Source organism: Sturnira hondurensis, unplaced genomic scaffold (genome assembly GCF_014824575.4).
Source record: "Sturnira hondurensis isolate 20B ecotype Veracruz unplaced genomic scaffold, ASM1482457v3 Scaffold0000396, whole genome shotgun sequence".
Taxonomy (NCBI): Eukaryota; Metazoa; Chordata; class Mammalia; order Chiroptera; family Phyllostomidae; genus Sturnira; species Sturnira hondurensis.
Genome location: NW_028073027.1, coordinates 6,900,802 through 6,925,453, shown reverse-complemented (window position 1 = coordinate 6,925,453; position 24,652 = coordinate 6,900,802). Strand labels below are relative to the sequence as shown.

Sequence of the window (24,652 nt, the reverse complement as noted above, 5' to 3'; positions counted from 1 at the left end):
ATTCAATAAATATTTATTGAATAAATGGATGAATGGGTAAGAGTGATTAAAGGCATAGAGGGAAATGAGAGGGTCAAGTCCAAATTCATAATATGACAACGAACCCCTTATCTGCTAATACTGGACTTTGGCCTCATCTCCTAATATTCCACTTATATAGCCCATGCTTCAGCCAAGATAAAAGGTCCTTTAGAGCTCCCAAGACAATGCCAGGGCTTTGCAGGTAGTTTTTTGTCTAACTGCAGTAAACAGTAAAACTCAGCTTTGTCTTATCAATGGGTCATGTTGTTGATACATGGGGCATCAGCTTTTGATGTTAATTTTATTCAAAACCGTTGGCTTCACAGGTAGAGCAAATGACTTATAAGTAATTAGCTTAAAAATGGATTTAAAGGAAAAAGCTAAAATCTGCTTCTTTGAAGAAATGGTAGTTTCTTATTGGTAAGTACAACATTACTGCCTTACTGGTATGTAGGGAACAGGACAACCACTATTGTCTAAAGACAATTTCAAACATCTTAAGAGCAAGAAGACACAGGAGAACCCCATAAAGAGGTTGTTCCCCAAGTCTTAACATAGACTACCGCCCCGAGAGCTCAGCCTTCCTTCCTGAAGACCTGCGTTGGTGGGGAGAGACAAGGACATGAGGGAATCTCCACCATGGGGACGTGGGAGAGCTGCGGTTCTTCTGTAAGTTTTGGTGTCCTAATCTATAACACAGAGCATCTTCACAGAGACACTGACAAAGACACAAGCAAACACAGCAGTTTAACTCGAGTTACCCACCCACGCTCCCATCTTCTTTGTGCACCACTGAGCCGAGTCTGAGATACAGCCCACTCTACAAGGCCGAAAAATTTCCACTGCTGTTTCAGGTGGCTTCTCATGTCCCTTCTATTTTGATTAATTAACTATTTGACTTTTTACTATCTAAATATTGCACATTTTCTTTCTTTTAATTCATACCAGCTTGCACATTTTTATTTTCCATAAAGTTTCAATTCAAGATGAGCTCACTTTTGTTAATGATCTTTAGAGGGCTGTGCTATACACTTATATGGTCAGTAAGAATAAAGGCATTATTTGTTATTTAGATTTCATCATTTGATATATTATCACTTTTACTTCATTTGGAGCACCCAAATGGAATCTATGATTTCCCTACTTTAACTGCAATTGTACATAAGGTGAAATTAATGTCATATTTTTGTGTGTATATATGTATACATATGTAAGTATAAAAATATACACACATATAATTTGTGTGAATATGAATATATTAATAACACTGGAATTTTTTATGTGTTATAATGAACAGATTCATACTCTTGTACCCATTCTTGTTAGTTTCCTGACTTTTAGGTCCCTAAATCATTAGTCTGCTTTTCAGTCTTATTCATATAATTTTTCTTTTAATAACGATAAGCAAGAAAATGAAGTCCCATCATACACTGAGTAGAAGAGAAATGAGAAAGTCTCCAAGACAAAAATGAGTCCTGCTATTAACTACTTGATCTGCCCCTTCCTTTGTTTTCATAGTTACTGTATGTCATTTCCATCCTTTTATATTTCTTTTCTTTCATACATCAAGCTCCTATATAACCCTGTAATCATAAAGTGAAAAATTACATTACCACTATCTGTATAATCTTTTACGAATGAATTAGGCTTCTCTGGGATAAAGTTTCATGGAAAACTGGTAGTTTTCTAGTGGATCTACTCCCAGAACTCTAAAATTATCAAATAAACAGACAGATTTAATATCCACAGTAACACTTTGCTCCTTCCCAGAGGCCTGTCTTTTCTCATTCTACATTAGCACACTCTTTCAAGCATCCTTGAAAACTAGACTATTTACACCCCACTCATACTGAAAGATTACTATCTCAAAGAATAAAATGATAAAATTCTTAGCACCTCAGACTCATCCTGAGGTATTACAAAATGCTTACAGAATATTTCTCTTTATTTTCTTTAATGCACTGCATACAAGTATTAAAAGTAAAACAAAATACAACACTAAGAAATGTTGTATTTCAGATTCAGTGCCTTAAAAAACTGTATGACACATATTCTAGAAATAAGACTGGTATGAATGTTTTCAACAATCACAGATAGTAGATGAAGCATCCTGATTCGAGATGTGAAAAAAAATCTTCTAGCAATTACAATCAGAAGTGGGCTTCTTCAAGAATGGTAGTTTCTGCTAAGGATATGCATTACATTTGGTTTACTGGGGAGGGAAACAGAAAGTTATATCAGTCAACATTTAACTGCATAATTCTCAAGGATGACAGGAAATGGGAGTACCCCTTGGATACTCCAAAATTAACCATGTGCCACTGCCCTAAGGTCACACAAATCTCTCTTACAGCAGGGACCTAACAACGTCAGCCAGATCAAGGACTGTACTTGCCACCAGGAATGAAGGAAAGCTCAGCGGTGCTCATTTCCAACCACTTCAGTGTGACCAGCAACTGTTGAACAGTTGCTATGGCTACCACCACTGGAGAGTGGCAGGACGTGCAGGATGCAAAGGACGGATTCTGCAGCGAGAGCACAGGAATACATGCTGGCTCTGACACTATGCAGTGTCTCATCATCTTTCACATCAGAGGATCTCATTTTAAGGCTGCTGGGAGGAGTCCAAGGGATAATTCTTGTAATGTGTTTAAAACGCTGACTGGTACCTAGTAAGTACCTCGTAAATATTAATATCCACCACTGATATCCACCACACTGATCTAGATATTTTGAGGGGAAAAGTGTGGTAACTATAAATTCCTAAACTTTAACAAAACGTGAATGGACAAGCTGACTACAGAACAATTTAATACAAAAAGAATAGCTAAAATTTTTGTGAAATGGTAAAACTATGCACTTCTTTTTTCAACCAACCAATGAAAACACTGGCGTACAGCAAATATTCATTAATAAAAATAACAGTCATTATAATATAACGTGAACACTACTATCTTAAGTAAAAAAGTTCATCCAACATACTCTGGATCTTCATTTAATTCATTACAAAATGCAGCTGAATTTTTATTTAGCAAAAACCTAGTTTTTATATGAAATTGAAATTATGTTAAATCATAGGTGTTACTTGGGCCTAAACTTCCATTAAGAAAGGCTTTACATTCCTCAGAGTAATGTGATTACTGGCAGAGGGCGAATACTTACAGAAATAGTGAAAGGGGTGAGCTTTCTCTTATTAATGGCTCTTTCATCAATTGTATCTGGTTCAGACAAGTTGATCATTTTGCTAAAGAGAAAATGCAAACAGTTTAATCTAAGATTCCTAGAAATGTTTTTAGTTTATTTTTTCAAGCAGACAAAATAGTTAAATTTTGAAAAGTAATAATAATATAATAATCTATTTCTTTACAATATTATACTGTAATTTGTGTCAGAGACTTAATTCAAAAAATCTAGCCCTGGTCGGGTATGTCAGTTGGTTAGAGCATCATTCTGATCCACCAAGGTTGTGAGTTTGATCCCCAGTCAGGGCACATAAAAGAAGCAAGCAATGAATGCATAAGTGGAATAACAAACAGATGTTTCTCTCTCTCCTTCTTTTTGTCTCTCTCTTTCTCTCTCCTTCCCTCTCTAAAAATAATTTTTTTAATCTAAAAGATATTCCTTAACCTAAAACAACTATCACTCACTACAATAATAACCTTAGCATTTCCTCCAAATTTTAAAAACGGTCCTGCATTTTCTTTATGTGAGTCTTGTCTTTATGTCATTCAATGATCACCAACATGCAGCATTACAAAGAAGTTCTTGAGAGGCCAATTTTCATTCAGTGGATTTAAGTCTCTTAAAATTACTGTTGTTGCAGAAAGATAAGGAACCAGAGACTTGGTCTTTCTAAAACTTCAATAATTCAAACATTTTAAAAGAAACTAATGTAAATTTTATCGTTATATTTTAGAATATACTTTGGAAAACACCTATTCAATTCATGATAGGAAAATCCTCTCAAGGTCAGAGGAAGAGATCAGAACTGAAGGCAGAGGTCACAGTATACATTTTTCCTTTTTTTGTTCTTAGTCACAAGGCCCCCCTTCCGCAGTCTGTATTCACACCGCACATCAAGATGAAGTGAGCTTCTGCCCTCCTGCTCCATGGGAGGTTTCTGTTTTACCTGAACTCGCCTCAGGACACCTGCACTACCGTCTGACAGGTGCAGCACCCCCATCAAACTCCTCACCTGACACTGCCCCTTCCCCCGTCCCCTGTGAGGAGGGGGTGCAGCTGCAGGGGCCTCCTATTTATGCACCTCTCATATCTCTTCACTTTTGCTAGACCAGAGTCTGACTCAATAGGGTCTTCTTTGCCTGCTGATTCCACCAAGCCTGTTCCTTTGAATGGTTTCGCTGTATAGTAGGCAGGCAGAGTGGAACTCATTCCTCCAATCACAGTGTATTTTGTACGTGACGTCCTAAAAACTAATACCCTATATTCATGGGTGGCTTTTTTTTCCAAGTAAAAACAGAAAAAAAACAAAGGAAATATGCCGAAATGTTAATTATGGATACACATGGGTGAGAAGAATATTTTTGATGATTATTTTTTTCTTTGTAAGTTTTGTGCGTTTTTATAAACTTAAAAACACACTTGCTTTGTCCCAAATACTATGGGGGGACACACAACAAAGATAAGACATGGCCTTTGAGAGTTTACAGTGGAGCAAGCAGAAACAGTGGAGTCAAGGATATGATAAGGGTGAACTACATTAATGTCATCTAAGTACAAAATGGGTATATCTTTCTTCTTCATTTCCTCTTGTTCCTGTCCCAGTCGATAATCAATATTCCCTTATTAAGAAGTAAAAAAAGAAGCCCTGTGAACATTTTAAAATGTATCGGAGGATTAACTCAAGAGTTTCCTGGCATTATTAAGGTAATAGAATAAAGAGACATCAGAAAATTAAGAACTTATATTTGAAGAAAAATTCTAGGAAACATAGAGTACTTCATTTTCTATGTGATATAAATTCTTCAAAGCCTATGTAGCTACTTGTTAACTGATTCCAAAAGACAATGGATTTGCTGAACTATAATTTGCATTGAATACTCTTCTAGGAGACAGTCACCCAGTGCTCAACTCACCAAAGAAGGATGCCGTCTGCAAGTGATTTGAAAAGACTGTCGTCGTTGGGGTTCATGGGTATGAGGTGCTTACAGTCAGGGTCGTTCTCCAGGGCTTTGTTTATCCAGTTAACAAAAGCCACCTTTTCTTCCTCTAAAAACAGAAAATCTTAGTAGCAAACTTCATCTGACAAAATTCATTGCAATATAAAAATGTTTTTATTCAAATATTATAAATGTCAATTATTAAAACTCAACTAAAAGACTAAAGGGTTTCTAAAGGGTTTAAGAAAAGGAGAAAGGGTAATTCACTCCACTTTTTCATCTGTTACATTGCGGAGGAGTAAGATATATATCTTAAATGAACACACTGAATATTCAGTTTTATTCTGAAATCTTTCCAAATATATATAGCTTCTGAGAACAAATGCATCAGAAGCAAACCATCAGAGGCCAGATACATACACACACACACACACACACACAGGGGAAAGACATGAGAAACAAATACCCATAGCAATAAATTCCATCCCACCATAACCCCTGAAAAATTTACAGAGTTGTTATTTGGGACTTATAACAGAAATACTGATTCCAATCAAGAGTTATTCCAATGAATAAAACAGGTTCATTTCTGTGGGACCTCTGTAAGAAAACTGGCACAAACCGAGATACCAGTACTACTCTTGGCCACTCTCACCCTCATCTGCTGGACACATGGCTTCTAGTGTGGGTACCTGGGTCTTTAAGCAGATATGCTGTTGTGTTAGTACAGCAGGGAAGGGACTTTGGCAGGCAACCTCCTCCACATTTAATCCATCTCACACACACACACACAACGCAGAGTGAGAATCAAAAAAACATAAACAGTCACTAATATTTCCCTTTTGTACATATCTGCCTTCTGATCTCCTTGCCTCACCATACCTCCTCAGGGACTTAGGGTTTAGAGATTTAAAGACTACTAAGATATAGTATTATAATGATTAGATAAAAAAAAGAGAGATACAAGGAAATGAAACATAAGGGAAATAAACACACCACAAGAGAGATATAAGCAATGTTTTGAAGAATTTTTAAAAAAGGAATAATCACTTCTGGTTGGGGTAGATAAAGAAAAGGCTTTATGAAAAAGGCACTACTTTGAAGACAAATGTTTAACTAGTGAAGATGGGCAGGGAAAGGATGGATGTTGTATATTTTATTCTAGATTACAGTTACATGATTGTGTCACATGTAAAAACATCAAACCATCGACTTAGGAATAGTGTACTTCAAGTGCTTTACCGTGGATGTCTTATACCTTAATAAACAATGTTTAAAAATGTATACTGATAGATATCAGAGAAGCGGCCACCTCTGGGGAGGAAGAGTTACTGTTAGAGACCTGAGGGAACTACTCAGAAGACAAAAACGTTATATCTTGATAGGGCTGGCAGCCACGTGGATGTAGCTAAAGGATGTACATACACATGAGAAAATTCACCGAGCTGTACACTTAAGATCACACAACTTTGCTAAGTGTATATATTACCTCCATAAAAAGGTATCTTTAAAAAAAAGAAGAAAAAGGAAGAAGCCTTCTCATTAGAATGGACAGGCAGAAATGGAGTCAAAGAGCAAATACATTCCAAAAAATGGAGGTCCTGCTACACTTCCTTAGAGGGAAAAGATTAGGAAAAAATACGATGGGTGGGAGAGGTGCAAGTATGTTGTCTGAAGAAAATCCAGTTAGAAAGGAAAAGAATCAAGAGGATACTTAAGAGATTTAAATCTTAGGGAAAGAAAGGAGAAAAAGTTACAGTGAGTTTCCGTGAAGATGTTTAAAAGCACATTCTAATTATGTTATGTTAACATGAACAAAAGGAACTTGGCCAAAGGTTCTGAGACATCTCCACCCTGTGCGGTAAGCTTAAATGGGGCAAGGCATCTCCTCTTAGAAGTTAATGTGACTGGATTTCTCACTGGGCAACAATCCAATGATTCTATCAGATCAAGCAAATCAGGCACTGGGTTCTCGAGTCCCTTGCTAGCTTGATAAAAGGTGACTCAGCAATCTCAGCTCCTGGAAAATGGAAGGAAAAAGTCCCCAGGGTAAACCTCTCCACGTAGTCCTAGATCAGGTCTAAAGGGAAACTCACTCTACCAGCCAGGATGAAAAATCCTCTCAAAGGTTTTGATTAAACACAGTCAGCACTGAAAATAAGTAGTACTCTTTTGTTGTTCCTAATCTCTTTGCCCTGCACTGCAACCTGACACATAATAGGAACTCACTGATTTCAATGATTCTAGGATTTTGCATTCTAGCATCTCTGAAGCTGAGATACATTTCAAATATGAAGGCATATTATAATTTAGTCTGATTTTTCCCTCAACAGTACATAAAACGACAGTGCGTATTACAATAAATAGCATCTGAGATTTAATGAATGTGAGACCTGTTGGATGAATCAATGACTCGCAGATCAAATGTGGAGCACGTTACCTGAATAAGAATGCTGCGTGCCCTCACTGGAAATGGATGAAGTTCCTCCAATAGCGGTAATCCCTTCTCTCTTGTTAATTATTTTTCGGAATGTTTTGCTGATGTCTTTGCTTTTTAACTCTTGCATTAGCTGAAATGGGATAAAAGTAAAATTAAGCCTTGATAGAAAACCTTGCAACCTGAAGGAAAGTGACTTAGACTTCTTCATGTATTTGGAATAAACAATAAGCAGGTAAACACTAACCAGGTATTCTTGCACTTACTGCTTGTGTTCACCGACAACACTCATGTCATTTTACCAATAACACACAACGGACGCTGTTTGCATTCCAACCACTGGAAGAAATGCTGTTATAACTGAGCTTAAATTGACCACATTAAAACTATTCTAGACTTGCCATGATTTTTTGTACTGAAAGAATAACTAACTGCATAATAGAGTTTTAAATGCTTTAATACAGGTGTTTTCCTGTCTGAATCAAATGTATGCACGTTCATGTAAGTAAGCCAACTCTAAAAGGCTTCATCCGACCACCCACCCAACCACTCTCTCACTGGACTTTCTAGATGTTGGTTAGATTGAATTCAATCAGTTCTCCAAGCTGCAGCGAGTGAGTTTTTAAAAATGCAAGTCTGATCATATCACTTCACACTCTGTTCCTCCCCCATTACTGACTTTCTACTGCTCTCAGGCTAAAAACAGAAATCCTACAAGACCCTGCATTACCTGACCCCATAACTTACTTCTCTAGCTGTATTCCTTTTCCCTTCACCATCTCAGCTCCAGCCACAGTGACTCTTTTCCCAAGTGCCTGAGACTGTCTACTATCCCCCAAACCACAGAGCCTCTGACAGGCTATGTCCCCTGCCTGCCTCCTACATTATTTGTACATCATTCATTCCCCTCTGCCATCCCTTTGATCTGTTCAGCTCTCAGTACAACTCTTTTTTAGCTTCTGGGACACCTTCCCTGAGCCTCTGGGTTCCCCAGCCTCCACACCAAATTCTATGCCTTGTACTATAAACTCCCAAGGAAACCTGCTCCATCGCAGCAATTGTCAGAGTTGTCTTGCATCCATTTTTGTGCCTGTCCTCCCCACCACATGCATACTCCATGCAAGCAGGGACCACAGCTTTTTTTATTCAACACCTTATTCAGGGCACCTAGAAGAGCTCCTGGCAAGAAAGGAGCGCAAATATTTGCTTAATGAATAAAGAATGCAAACCCAGCAAACTTATATCTCATAAATATTTATTTACTTATATTGATGGTTATGTTTTCATATAAAAGATACAGTCATTGGTGGTGGTGTTGGAAGGAAGGAGCAGCCCTCACTCAATTGCCAGCTGGCCACGGCGGCTCAGCCCGTCACCTCTCTCGCCTGACAGGTTTGAAATACAACATATTTCAGTTCTACAGTACGCTGTTCAGTTCTACAATCTATTTTTCTTTTATTGGTTGAATCATATGTTATTTTTCCATCTTGTTCAGTTCTTTGAGTCTTGAGGCAGTTTAATAATGAAATGGCGCTATCATAGCTGGCATCAAAACTTACCTGGTGGCCCTTGTGAAACTGAAGATGTGGCTTACCACAAGGAAATAACCAGCTCCTAGAGGAAATGCTTCCACATTTTAGCTATTTCAGGTCAAAAACATTGCATTTCTCAAGGCCAAATATTAAGATATTAAACTATTCTGCATGCAGAGAAAGTCAATGGGCACTGAATGCAAGTTTGGTTTTACTAGAGCACAAACAGTTACTGTTCTTGAAGACTGACTTCCACCCAACAATTTGAGAATGATTTTTTTCTTACGTCTTATGAATGTGGACATAGTTGTTATCATCATCATCAATTTTAAAGCAGCTGTTTTTCTGGTGTCTGCAGCCAGATTTAACCAAGAGACAAAGGCATTATTAAAATTTTCTCAAAGCAATAGGAGTAGTAGCCAGGGGAAGTTTAGATTACTTACAGACACAAATTCTTCAAAACTGATTTTGCCATCTTTGTTGTTGTCAGCAACTGCTAGAATTTTCTCCACGATCTCGCGCACTTTGTAGCCAGGCAGAGGAAGGCTAGCTTCCTTAAACAGGTCCTGAAGTTCATAGTCACTGACATACCCACTGTTGTCAATATCTGTAAAATAAATTATGAGCTGTCAAATATCAATTGTAGTGTGGCTCAGTTGGTTGGGTGTTATTCCCCAAAGCAAATGACTGCCAATTTGACACCAGTCAGGCATATGCCTAAAATGCTTGGTCCTGGGTTGGGGCACATGCAAGGGGCAACACATCAATGTTTCTCTCCCTCTTTTTCTCCCTACCTTCCCCCCTCTCTAAAAAAAAGTAAAATCTTTTAAAAATAAAATAAAATTAAAAAATATCAATTGGCCCTGGCTGGCATAGCTCACTGGATTGAGAGTGGGCCTATGAACCAAAGGATCACAGTTCAATTCCCAGTCAGGGCACATACATGCCTGGGTTGCAGGCCACTTCCCAGTGGGGGACACACGAGAAGCAACCATACATTGATATTTCTCTCCCTCTCTCCTTCCCTTCTCCTCTAAAGATAAATAAATAAATAAAAGATTAAGAAATAATAATTGTATTCTGCCAGAGAGGTGCACTGAGATGGTTGTTTGGAAGGTTCACAGGAAGGTAGAGCCCCTCAGGTCTGTTTCCCAAGTGGCTGTAACCCTTTCTCCTACACCCGAACTGTGCACGGTATTCTATATGCTTTATGGAAAAAGATCATATTTCAATGGACTTTTCCCCCATAGGATTACCATACGTATTCTACATTCGTAGTACAAACACTGCTCTGACAAATGAAAAACTCAGGTTCAGCACATGACTAAGCTTTGAAGAACTGGGTACGGGGAAGTCTCGGCTGCCTGAAGAAATACAGCAGCAATAGTCACGAGGGGGCATCCACCTGGACTTCAAGCCCTTCGCAGAATTTACACAATGGTCTGCTGGACCCACAGTTCATAAAACGTGTGCATGTAATATACACGTAAGGCATTCCTGGTCTACATTTCACTTGGTGGCAGTTCTGTTTCATGTGTTAATAATTCATTGCTTCTTCATAATGTATTTATGATACCATTATGTAGGCTGACTCATGTGTGATGTCATTTTGAGATTAAGTGTTCAAAAAATAATTTCACACCTATATTTGCACTTTTGGAAATAGGTGTCCTGGCATTTTCGTATCATCACTGAGACGCCCTCCCCTGGGCTTTTCCTAAAGACTGCATATCCCTTATTGACACAGCACAAAAGTGACACAGAACACTTCTGCCCAGAGTGGCAACAGAGCTCTGGGCTGGCTGGTGAGTAGCCCGGGCCCACCTTTCATAGGATCTCATGGCTCATTGGGTAGTTGCGTTGGTCTCTATATTTCTTTTTCCTCGCAGTAAAAGAGCTATCCTCACTATAACAGAAGTAATGATAAAAACAGACATTTTTCTTTTAAAGTTTCATACACAAGCTTTAAAGTTAATACAGTTTAGAACAATGAAAAATTTCAACCAAGAATCTACCAATAACCAAAATGGTGCTGTATCTTAAAGGTTACTTAGAAAGCTAAATTGCTGGATATTGCAGTAATTAATACTGTTTTCTTTGAATTCAGACCAAAATTCATCATTTTGTACATCACCATATACTCATTATTTATTAGATCACCAGTTCAGAGTTGTTTCCTATAATTCTGAAGGAAAAAATAGACTAGGCTGTCTTACTTCTATACTAGCACTGTGGTAGGGAATATTTAAAAATAAACAAGATAGAGGAAAAGTTATTTACCTGCTTAACCTCCATGCTAAACTAATAAGAACAGTTCAAAGTTATGACTCTGAAGCCAGAAAGATGTGTGGGCTTAAATCCCAGCTCCCTCCCTATGACCTCTGTGGTTTGAGTGTGATATGACAAGAAATAATAGATACCACTTTAAAAGCATATATTTTGTGCCAAGATATGTTAAAGATTTGACTTACTTTATCTCATGAAATCCTTACAACCTTGAATTAGTTAATAACTCTATTCTAATTTTTTAAATGATGAAATCAAGGCTTAGGTTAAGTGACCATAAAGATCATACTTTCAAAGGAAATCAGACTTTCCCACAACTCAGCAACAACAAAAAAGCAATTGACCTGATTTAAAAATGGGAACAGACATGAAGATGGAAGGCACAGCACAGGGAAAACAGTCCACGATACCATAATAACTGTGTGTTGTGCCAGGTGGGCACTGGAAATATCGGGGGGAACACTGTGTAAAGCATATGATCGTCTAACCCCTATGCCATACACCTGAAACTAATACAAAATATTACTGAATATAAACTATAACTAAAAAATAAAATTAAAAAAACTAAAAGTGGGCAAAGGACTTAAGATATTTCTCCAAAGAAGATATACAAATGGCCAATAAGCACATGAAAAGATGCTCAACATCACTAATTATTATGGAAACGCAAATCAAAACCACAATGAAATACTGTTTCAAGCTAATGAGGGTGACTATTATATTAAAAACAGAATGGAAAATACCAAGCGTTGGCAAGGATTTGAAGAAATCGGAACCATGTGCATTGCTGGTGGGAATGTCAAACAGGGCCGCCACCGTGGAAAGCAGGACAGTGGCTCCCAAAAAAATTCAACCTAAAATTACCATGTGACTCAGGCGCACCACTTCTGAGTACACACGCAAAATAACTAAAAGCAGAGACTTAAAGAGGTATTTGCTGCTATAATGTTCATAGCAGCATTATTCACAGCAGCGAAAAGGTGGGAAAAACTCAAGTGTCCGTGGAGAGATGAAGGGATAAACAAAATGTGGTACAGAAATTCAAAAGAATATTATTCAGCCTTTAAAAGTACGGAAATGATGACATGTGCCACAGATGACACATATACACGCTGAAGACATTGTGCTCAGTGAAATAAGCCAGTCACAGAAAACAAACATGATTCACAGAGACAGAGTGTAGACTGGCAGTAGCACTGATGGGGAGGGGAGATGGGAGTGAGAGGTTAACGGGCACAGTAACACTACGGGAAGATGCAAATGTCTGGGAGACCGGTTGTGGTGGTGAGTGCATAACAGTATGAATAGGCTTAATGCCACCGGACTGTGCCCTAAATGGTAAGTTTTAAGTCTATCTCATCACAATAAAAACATAAGTCAAGTATTTTAATCCCCTACTTCTCCATAGAGATACCAAAATACCCCATCTAGGTAGGTGGGATGGGCATGTACCGATGCCTCTGAGAACAGTTTATTGGTACAAATTATGAGTAGCAATTTCTCTTGTAAACAAAGTCGGCAAGTACACACTCCTCTACTGTTAGCACTTCTCCGACACAGAGCAAATTGTCCTGCTGTCAGAATTGTGCCAGAATTACTTAGTTCAAAATATCATTAAATAAGTATTACAGGATTATATGTCCATGAGTCACAGAGATTAAAGTTGGTGTGTTAAACAAAGCAAACAGATTACTAATTCACTTATTTTTCTGAGACCTAGGTAGCACTTTTATTGAAGCTACCAAACTGCACCTATAAAATAACAGAAATGCCAAATTAAAGAGATACATTTTATAACTTCCTCCATTTCAATGCTCAAAATGAGCAGGGTATCCCAATAATTTCTTAGTTTCTGTCTTGAAAAGACTCTGGGAACTGCATACAATACCTTATAACATTTATTTTTAACAGTGATTTTTTTAGAAATCATAGCAAAATTAAGGCATTCACTGAAAGCCTAACTCAGGCACCATGAAGACTATATTCTGCAGGTCTGAGTTACGCTAGCATTGGCTCCCCAGGGAGGAGAGGAAAGGCCCAGAGATCTGTAGACTTCATTTCATAGCAAAGATTTGTAAGTCATAGGCTTCCTAAGAGCTTTACTTTTTTTTTGAAGAGATTTACTTTTTACCCTTCAATCTTTTTTCTTTTTATTGATCCCAAAAATTCCTTCTGCTCTGTATTTCATCTACATTAGTTTTCATCAGTGTTCACTAGGTTTGTGAGAACTAGGCACAAAAGTGTGCTTATTACATCCTCCCTGGTCTACCATCCGGCTCTGTTCTCCATGAACCGCACTGGACAAGGCACCCACCAGGGAAGGGGCCAGGGTGGTGGGACTGCCATCCCAACATCTACTGACTTTTCAGCTTTCAGTGGGCTCACCCTTCATGCACATGCATTTGCAGACTAGTGCAAAATATGGTTATTTATATTCTCTTTGTTTGTCATGGGTTTCTAAGAGCAAGATGCAAGAGAACCACGATTCAACAGAGAATGAGGGAAAACTTGTGGAAGAAAAATACAAAGCTGTTAAAATGATATCATCATCAGGACAAAATGGCTTTAAAAAGTGACAGAAGAAATATAAGACATACAACCTTTAAAAACCACACTAAGATTTTTTAAATTCTTCACAAAGGAAAAGGAAAATAAGCCATATGGCCTTTAAAAAGAATATTAAGACTTTAAAATATTTGGCATGAATCAAACAGTGTTATTGTTCATGACAAACACATAAAGGCCAGAGTTCAGTCTACAGACAAGGAAGTGTTTCTATATTTTTCTCTGTAATGAGGATATCATGTTAAGCATATTCAATTACACTGTCATTCATTAACCTGGATTATTCTTTGCAAAGAAATAATCAAAGAATTCAAAGTACAATTGTCCTAGAAATTCAAGCCCAGTTTCAGTTTATCTTTCAGAAAGAAAAAGAATCCAGTGAAACCTAGATAGAAAAAACAAAATCTTGGGATAAATGGGTCATGGTAGAAGCAATAAAAGGCACTGCCCCGTTCCTGGAAGACTGATACCAAGCAAAAGGGTGACATCACATTTAGTCTCTCCCAAGCACACCTATTTTATTAAATGCTTCTTGCAGCTCCTCCAGCTCCTCTCGAGAAATGGTAGTGGTACTGTTTTCCATCTTCAGACAGGAAAGACTACCTTCAGGTCTTTATATCTAAAAAAACAAACAAACACGCAATGTTATTAAGAGAGCTCGTTAGAAACATTTATCTGAGCAATACAGAGTACACAGGCAGTAAAAAACCTAGAAGAAATCACTGGAGAAGCCTGGCTGACAAGGAATGAATACAAATAGATCCCCCGATAAGAAACACCTGCGTTTCACACCCTGCGCTAGTTCCTAAGAGCCTGCAGAGGGTGCATTTACATTTTACCCACTATTTGAAGAAACTCTGCATTTCGAGTTTGAGGAAAGTGTAGCATGTGTGATGTAAAGAAAGAGATCAGACAGTAAAGTTTTAACACACAGCAACATCCACAAATAGAATCAAGAAAAACAAGCCTGAGACCCGGATGGAACTTGGGGCTTTGCGTTCAGCCACTGCCACCAACTCCCCCTTTCTCTGTGTGGGTCACTTCTTACTCTGAGCAAGCGATACAAACTTAAGAAAAATCATGCAAAACTGGGTTGAAAGAAAAACAAACAGGTAGCAGTCACTGTAGAAAGTAATTGGTGACACATGCCCAAAACAGAAAATTAGTGGTACCACCATTAGTGGTGGTAGTGAGCACAGCTGCCTTCCCAAACATAAAATTACCATTATCTATAATCCCACAATCCAGAAATATCAGTGCATATCATTTTATTATCTATAGCTATCTGTTCCGCTTTTCAAGTACACATATAACTTTTTAAGGAGTGAGAATTATTAATATACTACATTATAGTTTTTATACTAATACATCATATGTTTCTACGTTCTTTATCAATACAGTGTTTAATGGTCACATGTCACTATGCCATCACTTGGTGATCTTTTGTTTCAGAGTATTTCCACTGCTTCTAATATCTCATTATAAACAATGCAGCAATCACAATGCTTATAAATACCTGTACATATCCATGTTTATTTCTGCAAAATAAATACCTCAAGGTGGAATTACATTCTTAAGGTTTCTGCTATGTATCAGGGCAACTCATTTTTACAATGACTTAGTAGTGTGGCTATTCAATGTAAAGTAGAAAATGAATACAAATCGTGTTCCACTTAAGTATATCTAATCACAGTATAGAGTTAATACGTACTTCAGAAAAGGAGTAAAAATGAGGGTTTTACAAAGTAACCAGAACTAAAGCTCAGTGGGAAATTCTCTTTTTTATACTTATATTTGGATAGCAGGCTCAACATCATCTCTGAAGATTTGTAACTGTTCAGGAAAATAACTCATTTTAAAAATAATTTATGTATTAAAATTTTTCACTCATCATTTCAAATCACACTAAATTGGGTGAAGTCCTCTAAGGGCTTGTTTGCCATTTGTAATCTGTGTACAACCGCTTGTTAGTGTTTTTGGTGTTCTTTCAGAATGATAGATTTCTATCTCTTACAATTATTCTGGGCCTATTTCTAATTAAATATGTAATTAAATCTTTTTGTTTTGAAATATATATACCATTGCCCACTATTTGATTCTAAACTGTTTATTTTTAATCTGAAAAATTCATATCACTGGAGTAGGAAAAAAAAGTAAATAGAATTCATCTCACTCCCCAGATGCAGTTTCCTAAATCTCAGCATTAAACATCACACTTTATTGAACTCTCACTTCTAAAATATTTTACTATATTTAAAACTATTGACAAAGTTATTTTCCACTGAAAGAGGTTAGACTGTCCTTTTAGGATTTTCAAACACAATCCTCCAGGTCTGCAAAATGCTAATTCTATGGAAGCTGGCTTTGAACTCTGTGGTTTTGGTTATCCCACCCACTTTCCGTACTCAAAACTGTTTCTATCCCTTGCTTCAAGTTTTTAAAATGGTAGTCCAATTTTAGCATTTGCAGTCCACAGGAAGTCTGCAAATTAAAGGCCCTTGTGTTGACCTTACATTTGAAATGATAAATATACCTGGAGTTCTATTCTTTGTTCAGGCCTATTCAAATTTACAGCATTTGTTAACCACATTAAAAGTTTTTCATCTCCCATAATTAGGCAAAGCCAGCACATGAGTTTATTGAAAAATCAATTTGCCCATGCAATATTATGTTTCTCATTTTAAATGTTTGTTTTTATAAGTATAAAGAAATTGATTCAAGCTCTTTGGTACTTAAGTGAAACAAATAGAAAAATATAGAACAATCTCCAAGATACACTCTTAAAAGAACAAAGCAAGGTGCAGAAGAAGAGCAAGTATGGTGGGGCAAATGGAAGCTCTATCAGATATATGTTTATAAAACATTTTCGGAAGGACACAAGGTAACACTGACTGCCTCTCCAGGGGAAATGGGGGATTGGAGGCAGAGTGGAAAAGAGGCTTACTTTTCAGTATATGCATTTTTTATTCATTTTTAAAACATAAGCCTACTAAAAATTGAAAACAATACAGTGAGTTGTAGTAAAATACTGATAAAATTAAAATAAATGCTAGTGGTCTAAAGGTACACATTACTGAATGCTGATACTGATAAGCTTAATATACGAGGTCTGTCCATAAAAAGTCCAGCCTTTGTTTATATAATGAGAATGGTTTGAGTGACATTGATGTAACCTGGCAGCCACGGAAAGTGGACTAGAATGTGCATGTCTGAACAATGACAACCTCACTGTGCTAGTCAGTGGGGGCAGTAGACACTGTTGAGTGAGCATGTGTCCAGTGTGGCTGTCATGTTCAAAATGACTAAGTGAGTAGAGCAACAAATCTGCATCAAATTTTGTGTTAGGCTTGAACATTACTCCACGAAAACTATTTGGACAATTCAGAAGGCCGCAGCTATGGGAAACTGGTGACTGGCAGCTTCATCACACAATGCACCTGCTTGTGCTTCAAGTCTCATGCGGAGTTTTTTGGTGAGACATCAAATCACCCAGGTGACTCAGCACTCCTACAGGCCAGTTTTGGCAGCCTGCACCTTCTGGCTTTTCCAAAAACTAAAATCACCTTTGCAAGAGAAGAGACTTTATTCAGATTGTTGATGAGATTCAGGAAAATACGATGGGACAGTTAACGGCGATTCCAACAAAAGATTTTACAGTGTTTTGAACAGTGGAAGAGACACTGGGAGAACTGTGTGATGTCCCAACATGTCTACTTGTCTACTTTGAAGGGGACTGAGGTGTCATTGTCCTATGTACAATGTCTCTTGTATCTTGTATTTCATATCTTCTTCAATAAATGTCTTGATTTTTCATATTACATGGCTGCATACTTTCTGGACATACCTCATATATAAGTTCCTATCTATGTTACAATTTTAAGTAAGATCACATTTGTTACAAAGCAAAATACTGTGATTAAAATAGTGAAATCATGTATAGCATTCCACAAAGGCATAAAGAGTTAGCATTAGACTTGTCAATGGAAAATATGTTGCCTCTTCTACGAGTACAAACTCATGCATAAATATATAATATCAACAATTGTCTGAGTTTTTGCAAAGTTGCAGTAATGTTACAATTCTTCAAAAACTAAGTACAGCCCTGGCTGTTGTAGCTCAGTGGATTGAGTGCGGCCCTGGGAACCAAAGGATCACAGTTTGATTCCCAGTCAGGGCACATGCCTGGGTTGCAGGCCAGTTCCCAGCAGGGGACTCACGAGAGGCAACCATACATTGATATTTCTCTCCCCATCTCCTTCCCTCCCCATCTAAAGATAAATAAATAAAAATCTTTGAAATAAAACTAAGTACAGTATATGGTATTCCTTAACAGGCATTTTTGCATAACACAATAAACTTATTGTAACATATTGTTGGCAACTTACTGTAACATATATTGTTGGCTAAGACAATAAAATACTTTGCTTTGGTATATTAAGAACTGTTACAGTTACATGATTCCCAAATGCATTTCTTAATATGATGTTTTTCAATGAAAAAAAAGTTTCTGCTACAATAAAATAGCAATGACTTTTTAAAACTCTATGGAAGGGAACATAGTTTACCAACAAATTTTGAAATAGTCTGTAACATCTTAGAAGAAAAGCCCAATGACCCTATAACTAGTAACACATTATTATTACTTTTTATTATTTCTTTTTCTTGCTGGACCTACTCTTAGGTGATTAGTGTGCTCATGCACCATCCTAAGGACTTTGCATCCATTCTCATTTAATCCTCATTGGTCAGAGGTTTAAATGCCGTCCTCATTTCGGTAATTGGGAAAGGGATGCTTCATGGGATGGAGTGACTTTCTCAAGGTCTCGAAGTGCGTGACTCTCTCACACAGTAAATCTAACATCTAAGCTCTGTCAGAAACTCAACTCCGTCCTATTCCTGCCTCTAGGAAAGGATGCTCTGCAGCACCCCAAAAATAATGACATCGAGCCATATAAACATATAAACGTGTATGCATATAATAATCACACAATTCACAAATACATGAAGCATAGAAGTATATAAAAATATACTTGTAAAATAAGTATTTGCCCTTGAAAAATAATCAGTCTCCGTAAAATTCTTTGTAAAGTTTTAGGTAAAAATCCTAGCTAGATCAACTCACTTTTCTCAAGCACATATACTTGTCAGTCCTGAAACAGTCTAGAAAACACTAGAATTCACTTGGCAATTTTAGAAATGAACACATCACCTAATCCGTACCCAAACACTTGGCACTGAAGCACACACATGTGGATGCCTAGGACTTCCAGCTTCCTAAGACAGCTCAGAAGTACACAGTTTTCCAAAGTCAGTCCCTAAAAATGCAGGTCAGAGACAGCCAGGATCACTGGCCAGAACAGTGCTGAGTTCTGTAGATAGATGTATCTATCTCCCCACGGATTCTGACACATGCCCCGTTTCTTCAAGATGTCCAACACTCCTTTCCTCCTCTGCTTTTTTTTTAACCACATAACATTTTAACTGAAACCTTTTTTCACCAATTAACGCTCCCCCCACCCCACCCAATATTCAAGTGTACCTTGACAAAACCAAACATATATTTGGAAAGTAAAGTAAGTATATTGAAAAAGTGCACTTTTCAATTTAGAGAAAATAGATCTGATCTTTTATCCTCCCTCAAATTTCTAACTTCCTTGAGACTTTAAAAGCTTTACCAAAATTAGCACAAGCAGTCCTTTATGGTTGGCAGGACCTGCAGTCCTTGGAACAGTTTCAGAGAAAAAGGCGTTAGCAACTCCCCGGGGACCAAGACTGTGATGCCTTCCGAAAGCTCCCAACTGTGAGGGACCAGAGCTCTTGTTTGTTTGGGGAAGGGTTTTTTTGAGATTTAGTTTTTTATATTATTAAATAGTACTTTTATTATATTTTTTTCTATTACCATTTAACCTCCTTATAACCAATCCCCTGCCCCAAAGCTGTTTTCATTGGTAGCTTCTGACTGCCTGGCCATTCTGTTTTGCCTGCCACTGTGGCCCTAGACAGGGTGACCCGAGATTCTCAGTTCTCCAAACAGCCGCTAACCCAGGTCAGGCAGCCTTTCCCCTAGTACATCCTCCAAAAAGTCTCCTCTTTCCTCATTCCTCTCCCAACCGCACTACCCCTGCCCAGTAATGGAAAAAATGGTAAATGTGCCTAAAGGCTTTCAGAGGGCCTGGAACTATGCTAATCTCCTCACACACTATAGCTCATTCTATTTATCTGTTCTTCCACTGATAAAACAGGCACCCTCCCTGGAACTGTACATAAGGGGCCTACAGAGACCAGGTAACCTGCCCAAGGAAGACAGACAGAAGAGGAGACTGAAAACCCAACGCCTCTAGTGCCCAAGCTCCAGATCCTACGTGGGGTTCGATTCACATCCCGGCTCTCTCAGTGCAAGCATCACAGTCAGACAGGGTTGTGTTGTGTTGTTTTTCTGTATTTTAAAGGATTTTTTAATTTGTCGATTACAGGTGACATTCAACAGTACGTTGTATCAGTTTCAGATATACAGCGTAGGGGTTGGATAATCATAGCCTTCACAAAACGTTCCCCTTTATATTTCCAGTGCACACCTGGCAGCATAGAGTTATTTGCATCATTATTGACTATACTTCCTATGCTGTACTTTACATCCCCATGATGACTGTGTAACTGCCAATTTGTACTTCTAATCCAGGGGTGTCTAACTCATTTTCACCGGAGGCCACATCAGCCTCGAGGTCACCTTCAAAGGGCCGAATGTAATTTCAACTCCTTAATAGTTAAGGAGTAGTTACATTTATACAGTCCTAAAATTATTTCAGCCCTTTGAAGGCAACTGCGAGGCTGATGTGGCCCCCAGTGAACATGAGTTTGCCGCCCCTGCTCTAAGGCCTTTGACCTTTTCACCCAGCTCCCCAACCCCTCTTCCCTCTGACCAACAGTCTGTTCTCTGTCTGAGTCTGTTTCCCGTTTATTTTGTTCGTTAGATTCCACATATAAGTGAAATCATATGGTATACGTCTTCCTCCGACTTATCTCACCTGTAATACTGGTCCATCCATGTTGTCACAAATGATAAAGTCATGCTTTTTATGGCTGAGTAATATTTCACTATAAGTATGTGCCACGTCTTCTTTACCCACCTGTTCGTTGACGGGCCCTTAGGCTGCGTGATGCTGCACTGAGCACAGGGGCACATACATCTTTTTGAATCAGTATTCTGTTGTTCTTCAGATAAATACCCAAGAGAGGAATTGCTAGGTCATAAGATAGTTCTATTTTTAATTTTTTGAGGAACTCCTGAACTGTTTTCCATGGTGGTTACACGAAATTTACAGTACTACCCACGGGGCATGAGGGTTCCCTCTTCTCTCTTCTCCACATCCTCAATACGACTTGTTTGTTGATTTCCTGATGATGGCCATTTTGACAGGTGTGAGGTGATAGCTCACTGTGGTTTTAATTCACATTTCTATGATGATTAGTGATGTTGAGCATCTATTCATATACCTACTGGCCATCCGTATGTCCTCTTTGAAGTATCTTTTCAGGTCCCCGGACATTTTTTTAATCGAATTGTTTGGTTTGCGGGGGATAGTGTTAATTTGCATGAGCTCTTTATAAATTTTAGATATTCATCCCTGATTGGATCTACAGTTGGGGACTATCTTCTTCCATTCGGCAGCACTTTGCATTTTGTTGATGGTTTCCTTTGCTGTATGAAAACTTCTTAGTCTGATGTAGTCCTATTTGTTTTCCTCCTGTTTCTCTTGTTTCCTGTTTCCTCCCTTGTTTCCCTCCTAAACGTTTCCCAGAAGCCATCATAAAAATATACTACTAAAAGCAAAGTCGAAGGGTTTACTTCTCATGTTTTAGTTCTTCTAGTCTTATGGTTTCAGGTTTTGCACTTAAGTCTTTAATCCATTTTTAGTTTATTCTTGTTTATGGTGTAAGAGGGGGTCTGGTTTCATTTTTTTTTAAAGTATCTGTCCCAATTCCCAACACCAATTATTGAATAGACTGTCTTTACCCTGGTGTATATTGTTGCCTCTTTTGTCATAGAATAATTAACTATACAGGCATGGGTTTATTTCTGGGCTCTCCACTTTGTTCCACTGATCTATGTGTCTGTTTTTATGCCAATACCATGCTGTTTTATTACTACAGTCTTGTAGTATAGTTTGATATCAGGTAGCATGGTATCTCCAACTTTGTTCTTCCTAAAGATTGCTATGGCTATTCAGGGTCTTTTGTGCTTCCATATAAATTTTAGAATTATTTGTTCTAGTTCTGTGAAAAACGCCATTGGTACATATATTTTTAATATTTACTTACTTTTAGAGAGAAGGGAAGGGAGGGAGAAAGAGAGGGAGAGAAACATCTTTGTGAGACAAAGACATCAATCAGTTACTTTTTGGTACCCACTCTGATCAGGAGCAACACTGAAACCCAGGCACGTGCCCTGACCAGGTATGGGGCTGGCCACCATTCCCTCTGCAGGATGACACCCGATTGGCGAAGCCCCACTGGTCAGGGAGCCATTCGTATATTGATAGGGGCTGCACTGAATCTATAGACTGCTCTGGGTAGTAGGGACGTTTTAAAGATTTTGATTCTTTCTATTCATGAGAATGGTATATGCTTTCATTTATATCTTCTTCATTTTTTTTCTACAAAACCTTATAATTTTCCAAGTACAAGTCTTTTACCTAGGGGTAAGCTTTAACCAAGGTAGTTAAGTTTATTTCTAGGTATTTTATTATACAATTGTAAATGAAACTGTTTTCTTAATTTCTCTTTCTATATTTGTCATTGGTGTATAAAATGTGACTGATTCCTGAACTGAAACTTTGTATTCTGCCATTTCACTAAATTCATTTATCAGTTCTGACAGGTTTTTGGTGGAATCTTTAGGGTTCCCTATATGTAGTATCATGTCATCTGTAAATAATTGGTTTTATTTCTCCCTTTCTAATCGGCACGGCTTTTCTTTATTTTCTCTTGTCCTATTGGTGTAGCTAGGACTTCTAATACTCTACTGAATGGCAGTGGTGAAAGTGGGCATCTCTGTCTTGTTTCTGATCATAAGGAACGTGCTTTTAGCTTTCCCCCACTGATATGGCATTAGCTGTGGGTTTGTAATATATGGCTTTTATTATATTGAGGTATGCCCCCTCCATCCCTACTCTGGTGACAGTTTTTATCATAAATGGATGCTGGATTTTATTAAACACTTATTCTGCATCTATTAATATGATCATATAATTTTTACCATTCATTTTGTTTCTGTGGTGTATCACTTTAATCAATTTAATGATATTGAACCAATCTCAAATCCCAGGAATAAATCCCACTTAATCATGGTGTATGATCGTTTTAGTGTATTATTGAATTCAATTTGCTAGCATTTCATTGAGGATTTTTGCATCTATGTTCATCAGGAATACTGGCCCATAGTTTTCTTTTTTTGTCTAATTTTGTAATCAGGGTAATGCTGGTCTTGTAAAGTAAGCCCAGAAGTCTTCTCTCCTTTTTTATAATAGTTTAAGGAGAGGTGTTCATTCTTTGAATGCTTGCCAAAATTTACCTGTGAAGCCATCTGGTCCAGGACATTTGTTTTGGGAAGCTTTTAGGTTATGAATTCAATTTCAAAATCTGCTAGTAGTAATCGGTCTGTTTACATATTCTGCTTCTTCTTAATTCAACCTTGGAAGTAGTCCAGTGTTAGGAGTAACTCCATTTCTTCCAGATTGTCCCATTGTGGGCATTGTTTGTAGTCCTTTCTTATATTTCTTGGTATTTCTGTGGTCTCACTTGTCAATCTCCTCTTTGATACTTTATCTGATATTATTTATATGAGTCCTCTCCTTTTACTTTCTTCTGTTTAAAGATTTATCAATCTTGTTTTTCTAAAGAATCATCTGTTGGTTTCATTGATCTTTTGTGTTTTGCTTTAGATTCAAGTTCATGTATCCCAGTCTGATCTTTATTAGTTCCTTCCTTCTGCTAACTTACAGCTTTATTGTTCTCTTTTTAGTTTCTTTACATGTAAGGTTAGATTGTTTGAGATTTTTCTTATTTCTTCAGGTGGACCTCAATTGCTATGAATTTCCTCTTAGGACTCATTTTACTGTGTCCCATTTTGGGTCGCTGTATTTTTACTTTCATTCCTCTCAAAATATATTTTGATTTCTCCCTTGATCTCATTATTAATCCATTCATTTTTTAGTAGCCTGCTATTTAGCTTCCATGTGCTTGTGCGTTTTTCGGTTTTCTTTTTGTAGTTTCATATCATTGTGGTCAGAGAAGATGCTTGATGTAATTTTAGTCTTAAGTTTACTGAAACTTGTTTTGTGACCTAACATGTGGCCCATCCTGGAAAATATTCCATGTGCACTTGAAAAGAATATACATTTTGCTGCTATGACGTGCAAAGCTCTAAAGATATCAATTAATTTTATCTGCTCTAACCTGTAATTTAAGACTGCTGTTTCCTTGATGATTTTCTGTCTCTGAAGATGTATCCATTGATGTCAAGTAGGTGTTAAAGTTCTTTGCTGTGGCTGTACTATTGTTGATACCTCCCTTTATGTCCATCAATACTTGCTTTATATAGTTAGGTGTTTTTGTGTTGGAGGTATAAATGTTTACAAGGGTTATATACTCTTGGTGGATGGACCCTTTTATCATCACAAAGGATGACATTT

General features: G+C 37.6%; 1 protein-coding gene across 2 annotated transcripts in view; it reads right to left on the bottom strand.

Moving 5' to 3' along the window:
• PLS1 (plastin 1) overlaps positions 1–24,652 on the bottom strand; it is a 102,135-nt gene that overhangs the window by 38,580 nt on the left and 38,903 nt on the right. For both annotated transcript variants that reach the window (XM_037040245.1, XM_037040254.1), the window contains exons 2-6: positions 14,475–14,580; positions 9,554–9,717; positions 7,582–7,711; positions 5,118–5,250; positions 3,184–3,265 (exon numbers count right to left, since the gene is read on the bottom strand). In XM_037040245.1, the coding sequence (XP_036896140.1) occupies positions 3,184–3,265; positions 5,118–5,250; positions 7,582–7,711; positions 9,554–9,717; positions 14,475–14,544 (579 nt within the window). In that variant the 5' untranslated portion in view covers positions 14,545–14,580. The remainder of the gene's footprint in view (positions 1–3,183; positions 3,266–5,117; positions 5,251–7,581; positions 7,712–9,553; positions 9,718–14,474; positions 14,581–24,652) is intronic.